The sequence below is a fragment of the Pelmatolapia mariae genome, linkage group LG7 (genome assembly GCF_036321145.2).
Source record: "Pelmatolapia mariae isolate MD_Pm_ZW linkage group LG7, Pm_UMD_F_2, whole genome shotgun sequence".
NCBI classification, from domain to species: domain Eukaryota; kingdom Metazoa; phylum Chordata; class Actinopteri; order Cichliformes; family Cichlidae; genus Pelmatolapia; species Pelmatolapia mariae.
In genome coordinates this window covers 717,709-728,526 of record NC_086233.1, presented here as the reverse complement: position 1 = coordinate 728,526, position 10,818 = coordinate 717,709, and the positions used below count along the sequence as shown (strand labels likewise).

At 46.9% G+C, this 10,818-nt stretch overlaps 2 protein-coding genes across 4 annotated transcripts in view; both read left to right on the top strand.

Annotated features, from left to right (window-relative positions):
- Nucleotides 1–206: 206 nt before the first annotated feature.
- The window catches only part of LOC134630296 (carbohydrate sulfotransferase 8-like), a 52,176-nt gene continuing 41,564 nt past the window's right edge, over nucleotides 207–10,818 (top strand). Inside the window, exons 1-3 of the mRNA XM_063477471.2 lie at nucleotides 207–418; nucleotides 974–1,083; nucleotides 1,911–2,246. Coding sequence (XP_063333541.2) covers nucleotides 207–418; nucleotides 974–1,083; nucleotides 1,911–2,246 — 658 coding nt within the window. The remainder of the gene's footprint in view (nucleotides 419–973; nucleotides 1,084–1,910; nucleotides 2,247–10,818) is intronic.
- LOC134631874 (uncharacterized) lies at nucleotides 6,935–9,368 on the top strand. Of its 3 annotated transcripts, XR_010094421.1 has the most exons (4): nucleotides 6,935–7,760; nucleotides 7,858–8,623; nucleotides 8,710–8,788; nucleotides 8,902–9,368. XR_010094421.1 is itself a non-coding variant. In XM_063480429.1 (2 exons), the coding sequence occupies exons 1-2, from the start codon at nucleotides 7,431–7,433 to the stop codon at nucleotides 8,224–8,226; spliced, it is 699 nt and encodes a 232-aa protein (XP_063336499.1). In that variant the 5' UTR covers nucleotides 6,935–7,430; the 3' UTR covers nucleotides 8,227–8,847. The 3 variants fall into 3 exon arrangements, 1 of the variants encoding a protein (XP_063336499.1); XR_010094420.1 differs by having other exon boundaries at nucleotides 7,858–8,788; XM_063480429.1 differs by lacking the exon at nucleotides 8,902–9,368 and having other exon boundaries at nucleotides 7,858–8,847.

Below are 10,818 nucleotides of genomic sequence, written 5' to 3'. Positions count from 1 at the left end.
AGGTGAGAGTGACAGGCCATTAACTGTATGAAAGGCTTTTTGCTCATCGCTGAGTTCAATGATAAAGTGCTGAGTGTGTTTCAGTTTCTGGTGCTGATGTTCCTGCTCTGAGACTTGGATGGATGACCCATGATGAGCAGCAGCTGTGAGCTGGACACAGGCGGTGTTTCACGGAGCTCCTCGCTGTCGTGGAGACACAGCGAGTGATGCGATGCTGTCAGCGGAGCTTCATTATCATCAGGATGAAGCACAGATGCTCTCTGCTTCCTCCTGCAGCTCACAGCCGCTCACAAAAGATCAATGAGTGCCTCCACAGAGGAGCAGGACGTCTGTCACCTCCACTCTACGTCCTGGATTTAATAAAACACCAGCAGGGGGCGCCACAGGACAGGCTGGACATGCACGATAGGACAGCAGAGTGAGCGTGAGGGAAGTCGCTTGTATCTCTGTAAACTCAAACTCTGACTGTAAAGGCCTCAGAGGTCAGAGGTCCAAGCTCAGAGCTGGCTGTAAACGCTTCACACCTGGGAGGTCACAGGTCACAGGTCGAGGCACCGCAGCCTGAAAATAAGCACAGCCGAGCTGGGTCTGCCCTGGCACCTCCACCCAGGAGGAAGCTGCACGTCAGCTGGGAGGTGCTGAGGAGGCATCGTGGTTAAACTGAATAACCTTAAATATCACTGAAAGGATAGAAAGCGACTCACAGCAGGCAAAACTAAACACGCTCTCCTCTCAGGGCGGGGCGGGGCTCCCGGGGTCAACCTCTGTCACCAAGGAGCTGTTTACCTGCCTCTGTGACCTCCCCCAGCTTGTGTAGCAGGTGTGGAAAGGACATCGAGCTCCTGCTGCTGCTGTCGTGTCTCGTAAACAGGTCACATGACCGCTGCACCTGAGACAGATCACCACAGGTAAAGGTGGACTCGCTCCTGTTGTGCCTGTGTGAAGTTGTGCAGCTTGTTCCTTCGTCCTTCAGGTTTCTTGGAGTGTACACATTCACACACCGCCTCAGGCGGAGGTCCCCAGAGAGGAGGAGGAAGAGAGCTGGTAAACAGCAAGGACAGGAGGAGCAGGGGGGAGGAGGAGGTGCACACACACACACACACACACACACACACACACACACACACACACACACACACACACACACACACACACGACTGCTCTACAGTCAATTTAACAATAATAAGAGTCTCTGCTTCCTGTCCTGCTGGTAAATAAAAGCATCATAAACCTGCTCAGATCTTCATCGATTTTTCTAAATGAGGCATTTTTATTCATTGAACCTGAATTTGAGGTTCACAACTTTTATTTTTGTCACAGACACCTGCACACAGTCAAACTACAGGGAAAATACAGAGCGAGCTAAAGGAGGGAGCAGGAGTTTCACCTGAGCCTCCAAACTGTTTCAGCTTTTTCGCGTTTCTTCATGAATAACTGTAAAACTGTTGTTTTATTGACTGTATTTGTGCTGCTGTTACAGAATTTCTGGAACACCGTGCAGTATAATAACACTGGGGTCACATTAATGTGCTGTGCATCAGTGACATAACTGTTCATGTGTCATTGCATAAAATGCTCTTACTGTGTGTGACTGCACAGATGGACTTGTACATAAATGTCAAAGCTAACATTCTGTTTATTGTTTCCACATGGTTTAAATGGACAGACCTGCAGCTGTAACAGCTGAACTCATTAAAACGAAATGAATTTTTCAAACAGGACGCTCTCCTGTCTCCTAATTCACGGTTAGGATTAGAACAAACAATAAAAACTAAGCAGAAGCATAAACACAAATCTGCCGAGCAGCAGTTTAAACTGTTATGATAATAAAATAAATCATAACAGTTAAATCTGTGACGTCACTCTGGTGTGTGTCTGCGTTACAAACTACATCAGATTCACCTCTGCAGCCCTGACCATCACGGGCTTTTATTTTGAGGATTTGGCGAATGCGGGCTTTTATTGTGGTGGTCTGACTAAACTTCCTCCGTGTCTCCCGGAGCTTGCCGGTCGGGCTCCGCCGCCCTGCTCTCCCGTCCACAGTGAACTCTCAGTCCGGTCGTTCAGCTCCGGGGCCGCTAACGAACTCAGCCCGCGGACACCGCAGCTCACCGGGGCTCACCGGGGCTCACCGGCAGGTCTGCGCCCGTTAGAGCGTTTACTGAGTACCGGAGGAGGAGGGACGCCCGCAGACTTTCCGACGGAACAGAACTCCGGGGACTGCGTCCATGCTGAGCCGCACACAGGTGAGCGCCGGCGGAGCGGGGAGCGGGGGCAGCGGGCGCACTTTCAGTCGGTACTCCGGTGATACTGTGACGTAGACCGGACAGCCCGAGCTGCGGGGTTCGCGGAGCAGCTGAAAGTAAAGCAGGTGTGTTTGGAGTGTTTACGTCATTAACACTGACGTTCCTGCAGGCTGACCCCGCCCCCCGTTAACAAAGATTTAAACCGCGGTTTTTTGAGCTCGTGAAAGGTTACGGACAGGGGCGGATACAGAGAAACGGGGCCCGGGACACAGGTAAGGAAAAAGCCCCCCTCCCAGCATTTTTGTCCTTGTTTTGTAGCTTTTGCTGGTTTTAAACGGGGCAGCTGATTGGATAGCTGTGTTTGATGATCAGCTTGTAGTTTGTGCTCGAGCGGCCCTGATTGGTGGACGTTTCTCACATTATTTGACACCTGGAGCTGTTATTGTGGTGCTCTGTGTTTGCTGCTTCCTGACTAGGTTTCACCTAAAGAAGGACCAGAAATCCAAACTTTTACTTTTACTGAAGCGTGAAAAACATTTCAGATAATCAAAGAAATCAAAAGAACACAGACTCTTTTGTTTCTGTTCATTTATTGTTTTATTTTATGTCATCCAGATGTTACATTTTTTGCTCCTCTCTCATTGTTTCCTGTTTATTTCTTTGTGTTTTTGTTTGCTCTGTTGGTATTTGTTTAATCATGACAACAAAATGACTAAAGTTGATCAGATGCTGATGGGGAAACAGAAATGATCTCTCGTTTACTCGTCTGAGGGTCTGACGTCAGTCGCAGGGGGGCGGTGCCGGGGTGTCGGGTGATGTCGCGGCATTTGTTTCTGTGATGTCAGTGGCAGACTGAGCGCGTGCAGAGTTGCTGAAAACAAAGATGGAGATGTTTGCCATGTGGATCCTCAGCAGCTGATCAAACAGAAAGAGCGGCGCCTGATCTTCAGGCTGCAATATCAGCTGTGGGCGGAGCCTGCACAGGTCTCAGATCCACCTGTCACACGCTGACGGAGGAGGAGGAGGACGGCTGCTTCGTCTCCTCTGTCAGCAGCAGTTGAATGAAAAGCTGCGATCGCGCTGAATAATTTCTCTCCTCGTGTCTAAAAATAGCCACCCGGCTGCTCCACCCGCACACGGAGCTCTCCTGCACCTACGACGACCCTCGGAGTCACCTGACCTCGGCCGTAAACAAACTGAACCAAAATAAACCGGAGCGACGGCGAGGCTGAAATAAACCCGAGCACCTCAGAGCAGGCGGAGGGATCGCTGTGATTTATCGTTCATAAAACACGACCTGGAGTCTGATCTGTGTGGGTTTAGGACGAGTCACAGATCAAACTGAGGTTTTCCCCGATCGATCATTTTATAGATGTTACCTGTTAACGCTCGCCATCTGACCGCTCGGTTCAGGGAGTGCTGCTGCTGGGTGTGTTTGTTTCTCCAGCCCGGTGCGTCCCACCCTGAGCTTTCATCTGCTGGGTTTCGGTGACCTCACGTAGACGTGGGCTGGGAGTAAGAACAACAACACGGGCGAGGTCGAGTTCAGGTTCTACACCTGAGCTCACCTGAGACCGAGTCTGTCATTAATGGATCCATAACACTGGAGAAAACGGGACGCCGAGCGATGAGGGAAACATCTGAGCGTGCAACACCTGGATCACAAGGTCACCTGTGGGAGGTGACCTGTCTCTGAACAGGTGTAACAGGTGTGCACAGCGTCTCTCGGGCAGCTCTGTGGTCGTGTCGCGGGCTCCGCCCACTGCTCTTCCAGGTGTGACTGTTGTGTAACCCTCTGCTGGAACTTCTGGACTCGAACTTCCTGTATCGATCGTGTGTTACTGCGTCTTGCTCCACAGTTGTGTTGTACAATGACAATAAAGGGCTTTTCTATTCTATTCTATTATGTTTGCAAGCGTGGCTCCATTTCTTTGAGTCTGTGGACGTCACAAACGTCTCTGTCTCATAAAGGTTGGTTTTCTCGTCCTTCTGCCTGCGAGGGACTGATCAGTGCTGCTGCTGATTCAAGTGCATATTAGCATACAGTAATGTGTGTGTGCGTGTGTGTGTGTGTTGGATAAACTGACAGTGTGGCACCAGGTTCGTGGCGGTTAATCTGGAGGCGGGTCTGAGCGCTGCTGTGGTGCAGTTTCCTTTGAAGTGGAGCAGGACGTGTTTGTGCGTTCCTCTGACAGAAACAGTCGTATCGTGTGTCGACTCGTTTCAGCTGCACTTTCACCGTGTGAGGATTCAATTACCATAAGCACCTTTAATCTGAGCCGACGGCCTCGCCAAGGGAACTCGATCCCTCCTGCTAACGAGGAGAGCCGCGCTGCAGGATGCTGAGGCTCTTCTTCCAGGCTGCCGACGTGAATAACACATCGGAGAGGGACACCTCCGCCCCTGCAGAGCGCCTCCATCGGTCTCTGCAGGGGCACAGGGTCCTGAACAGCCATCTACTAACCACACTCCAGGCAGCACCGAGCTTCACCAGAGAGCTTTCAGACCAACACCTACACCACAGCTGAGGGCAGTGTGAGAGTCTCACCTCACGATTATCAATGTTAAACTGATTAATCTATTTTAGAAAGTATGAGAACATCTGTCCATCGTCCCATGTTCAGCTGTGATTTGAACTGAGTGCATGAACACAGACACCGTCCAGCTGTTTCCGGTCCGAGCGTCTGATTGGATGAAGCTCTCTGCAGCAGGTCTCCGCCTCTTTCTTTAAAATAAAACTCTGTAGCGTTCGTGCCCGACCTCTCCAGCTCATCATCAGCTCGGTTCACCTGCAGCTTGTCTGTCATGTGATGAGGTTTCACCGCCCATTGGGGTCAAGTCAAGTCATCTTTATTTATACAGCACATTTAAAAGACATCAAGTGTCTCCCAAAGTGCTGAACAGAGGGATAATATAATAAAAAGAATTAAAATAGATGAGATGAAAACATTATAGAAACATTGTGAGACATCCATATATGTTTGTAAAAAAATATGTGTACATGCAAATATGGACATACATATACAAAAATGTACACATTCACACACAAGCACACATACGTGAACATAAAATACAAGCATACGTGTCTACACATGCAAACATCATCCAATGAGATAAAAGACCAGAATCGCTAAAACAGAATGAAAGAGGTGTCAGAGAGATCCTTGGAAAATAGGAAGGGCTTCAGATTCCATTTGAAGACTTCCAAAGATGAAGAGGATTTTATGAAAGGAGGAAGAGTGTTCCAGAGTCTCGGGGTGGCAATGGAGAAAGCCCTGTCACCTCTAGATTTGAACTGGGAGCTTGGAACTAATAACAGCATCTGACTGGAGGAGCGCAGAGTTCGAGTGGGCAGGTGCGGGCTAAGATCTGAAATGTAACCTGGAGCCAAACCATGGAGAGCTTTAAAAACAAATAATAAAACCTTAAAATCAATTCTATATTTAACTGGCAATCAAAGTAGAGATGCGAGGATCGCAGTAATACTCTCTCTCTTTCTGGTACCCGTCAGGAGCCTTGCGGCTGCATTTTGAACAAGTTGCAGGCAGGACAGGCTTGAGTGACAGATGCCTAAATAGAGAGGGTTGCAATAGTCAAGACGTGATGATATGAAAGCATGAAACCAAGATTTGTTACGTGGGGATGTACATTAGCTGATAATGGGCCCAAGTCGTTTCTTATAAGACTAACAGAGTCCTGCTTACCGAAAAAGTCGGTTTTGTCATGATTTAATTTGAGAAAGTTCAGGAGTGACAGGAAATCTGGTGTTTCTGAAAAATGGAGCCTAATGGGAGCGTGTATAGGGAGAACAAGACAGGGCCCAGAATAGAGCCCTGAGGTATTCCACAAGTGAGTGTAGCTGGGGAAGAGTATTTGTCACCCAGCATCACAGAGTATGATCTGCTCTCCAGGTAAGAGGCAAACCATGTTAGAGCAGAGCCTTGAATGCCGACACGTCTTTAGACGGTTTAATAGGATTGTGTGGTCGACAGTGTCAAATGCTGCACTCACGTCTAGAAGAATTAAAACTGTACTTTTTCCAGAGTCACCAGTTAAAAGCACATCATTAAACACCTTCAGTAGAGACTCTGAAAGCTCTGAAACCAGACTGATATTTATCCAGAATATTATGTGTGTCTAAGAATGAGGAAAGTTGGTGGAGGACGACTTTCTCGAGAACCTTAGACAAAAATGGCAGCTCAGAGATTGGTCTGAAAATACCAAGAACTGATGGGTCCAAACCAGGTTTTTTAGAAGTGGCTGAACAACAGCTTGTTTAAACGAGTGAGGAACAGTTCCATTTGAGATGCTGCGATTTAATAGCGAGGGTGTTAGGGCCGACTGTCTTCAGCACATCTCTGAGAAATGGTGTAGGTAACACATCCAAGGGGCACGTAGTTGGTTTCATGTGCATTATTATATCAGTAAGATGGGATAATGAAACTGGTTTAAATTCGGAGAAAAAGAATGAGCATGTAGGTGGTTCAGAAGGGTCTTGGGATGGGAGCGGGATATGTGCTCTGATATTATCGATGTTTTCAGTAAAGAACTTTCGTGTGAGGCAGTCTCAGATATGGCTGAAGTGGTGATTGTGTTGAATAGAACTTTAGGATTACCAGACTTCTTAGTAATGATCTTGGAGAAATAAATAATTACTCTTTCTACCTTGATGGTGCGCTGATAGTTATTTAACACTAGATTTACTAAACCTGCGCAAATTTGCGTAACCTCCCTAAACCCAACACCCCCTAGAATTACTGGCTTTTTTATTTTCTGGTGCAAGTCCCGAGGTGTTAATCACCCCTGCTGAGATTTTCACAGGTCGTCAGCTCGTTTCTCCTCCAGCTTTTGTTGTGCAAACCACCCTTTATCCTTGAGGCCTGGCACATTTGCATTTGCTCACTCAGAGTTGCTCAGATCCAAGTCAGGCCAAACCTCTGTGTTACAACTTTCAGAAATGCCTGCCGTATCTATACAAAATATCCCACACATTGACTGACCTGCAAATATAAAAGACACACATTCACACCTTCCTTGACTCTCAGCACAGATCTTCCATTGTTCCATCGTCACTGTGTATGTGAGGGAGTGGTATTGCTTGACTACAGCACAGTGCTGTGCATAAAAGCAGACCGACCCAGGCGGGAGAATTTCTTGTTCGCATTTCTGAGAACGCACATCAGGATGGCCTCCGTATCACTGCCACGCAGGAAGAACCTCTCCGCGCAACAGGCTTTGGCCTTGCTTCAGGAAATGGACGAAGCAGATTCTGATGGAGGAGAGGTTTCATTTGTCCAGCAGGCCACTGATACCTCCTCAGAAGAATCTGAAAAGGAGACGGAACAAGAACCCAACATGCCTCCACAGAAGAGGCCCCGTGGTACTGGGAAGCCCAGCCAGAGCCACACGGCAAAAGACAGCACTGTGTGGGTTGAGGAGGACATTGGAATGCCCAGTGCAGAAGCAAATCGTTCGTGCTTCACTGCGCAAGCTGGACCCACAGAGTCTGCTAAGGTTTGTCACTGCCATAGTAGATATGATATTTATATAAACCCATTTAGAGTGAGGTTCATGTAAATTTACCATTCTCTATTTGTTTATCTTCCGACAGCGCAAGATTACAAGTGTGCTCCAAAGCTTCCTTTGCCTGTTAGACGTGGGAATGCTGCAGACCATCAGAGAGTGCACGGTACATCAAGCCCGCAGAACAGAGCCGGACTGGAATTTGTCAGTTCATGAACTGATGGCATTCATTTCAATCCTGTTTGTAAGAGCAATCATGTGTCCTGTTGGTGCCATTGTGGATTGCTGGTCAGAAGGATTTCTGGTGCCAGTAATCAAAGAGACAATGCCCCGAGATAGATTCATTTCAATTATGCAACACCTTCGATTTGATGACAGGGACACGCGGGCAGAACGGGTGAAAACAGACAAATTTGCGGCAATCTCCGACATCTGGACACGCTTCAACGAGAACTGATCTAAGAGTTTCACTCCAGGAGAACACATGGCCATAGATGAACAGCTGTTCCCTACCAAGGTTCGTTGTCCATTCACACAGTATATTGCAACCAAGCCAGACAAATTTGGGATCAAGTTCTGGATGGCCACGGATTTGGACACCAAATATGTCTGCAGTGCATCTCCTTACTTGGGAAAGGACCCCAGTCGTCAGAAGGGAGAGAGGCTGGCAGAGAACGTGGTCATGAAACTGATGGAGCCGTTTTTGGATGATGGGAGAAACGTCACAACGGACAATTTCTTTACTTCACTGTCACTGTCGCACAGACTGCTGCAGCGCAAAACAACGTTACTGGGCACGGAATAAAGTCCGGCGTGAACTTCCTCAACTTGCAAAAGATACTGCAAAGCGAGAGGTATTCTCCACTTCAGTGCTTAGAAGTGGCAGTGTCTCCTTGACAGTTTATGCACCTAAAAAAACCAAGACTGTGTGTGTTCTAAGTTCCATGCACCAAGACGTGACGATCGGTGACGGCAGAAAGAGGAAACCCAACACGATAACAGACTATAACCACATGAAGGTATGTGAATGTGTGTCCAATTTTACACCAGTGCTACAATGTTTTCTGATGTGTGCTATACAGGCCTATAGAAAAAAACATATACTCATGACTCTCTCTCTCTGCTTTTACAGTGTGGTGTAGACGTGTTGGACCAAATGGCATGGATGTATTCCGTAAGAGCAGCAACACGCAGGTGGCCAGTAGCGGTTTTCTACAATATGCTGGACCTGGCGGCAGTGAATGCCTACATTTTGTACAAGGCATGTACAGGGTGGACAGGCAAAAGAAGATTGTTTCTGAGTCTTCTAGCTCAGCAACTTCGTTGCCGATTCATGCAGCACAAGGAAATATTAGCACAGAGGCAGGCTGCTAAAGCTGCTGCAGCTCCTGTGCCAGGGACTGTAAAGACAACGCAGTGCCAGGTGCAAGAGAGCTGCAACAGGAATCGCAGCAGGTTTACCTGTGCAACATGTCAGAAATTTACCTGTGCCAAATGCAGGGATGATGGACACTGGGTCTGCAAACGCTGTAAAGTTTGAAACACTTTGAAATAAAACAGACTTGTGTACCCATATATTGTGAATGTGTGTCTTTTGTATGTAGGTTGTAACACAGAGGTTTGGCCTGCCTTGGATCTGAGTAAACAAATGCCAATGTTGCGCGCGCGCGCGCGCGCGCGCGCACACACACACACACACACACACACACACACACACACACACACACACACACACACACACAGCAAATCTGCATTTATTTGTCCCACAAGTGGAAAATCTGCATTGTCATTGCAAAAAAGTGGACAGAGCACGGTATAGAAAGTGCACTATACAAACAATCTGGAAACATATATATGGACACGAGTATTCAAAAAATTTTGGTGTATGTGTTCACACACACCTATCTATCCGTGTGTATGTATATATATATATATATATAGGTGTGTATAACTAGACTTTATGCATATTATATAAGGTGTAGCTATATAAATATATGTACAACTCTGTGTATATATGTTTATGGACAGGCATGCAATGTAGTGACAAGGATTGACAAGAACTAATATTGCATATGAGAAATATTGCACATAGAAACTACCATGGTGTATAGTACGCTGCAGGTAAGGAAGGAAAGTAGCCTTGCAGGGAAGGAAAGACCTGAATCTCTCATGGTTAGGGGTTGGGGGAGGGTGTGTTTGCACAACAAAAGCAGGAGAACAATGGAGCTGAAGACCTGTGAAAATCTCAGCAGGGTGCCAAGAGGTGTTAAGGTCGGGGGGAATTTACGCAAATTTGCGCAGGCTAGTAAATCTAGTAGTAGGGACTTGCACCAGGGAAAAAAAGGCTCAATAATTCTAGTGTTAAACAATCTCTAAACACTTGGTAAGAAACGTGGAGCTTATCTTTCTTCCATTTTTGTTCTGCTTTCCTGTCTGACGGCACGAGTGACCTTATTTAGCCAAGGCTGAGTTTTACATTTTTGCCGTCTACATTTTAGAGCAGGGGTCGGCAACCTTTCTGATGATGAGTGCATCTAAAATTTCCTCAGAAGTCAGTGTGCCATATGACTGCATCAGCAATAAAAGTAATAACGCTCTATATAAACAGTTACACACTATATAGAACCACTTTATAGGATTATATTTGTTTGCAGATGTTGGCAGCTATCAGCGAATAGTTATCAGCTATTCTGAAACAAAAAAAGACTTTTTATCCATAACAGCAACTAAACTGTACAACAGAAAATACAAATGCTATTTATTTAGGTCTCTGGTCTCCCACTCAGAGACACAGGTCTCCGAGTGTCCAGCATTCAGACGGCTACCTGAGGACACTCATGTGAGAGAAAATCTGCTCACACAGATATGTAGAGCCAAATACTGTCAATAAGGCCTCTGCAATGTTCTGAAGACAGTTAAACTTGTCAGGTAGTGATGTCCAGCAGGTGAACATGCAGCTCCATGAACACGCACAGCTGTGGATTCCAGCTGCGTCTGTAGTTCTGCAAACTTTGACCCTCACAGAGTCGAGCTTTTCAGTTCAATCAGC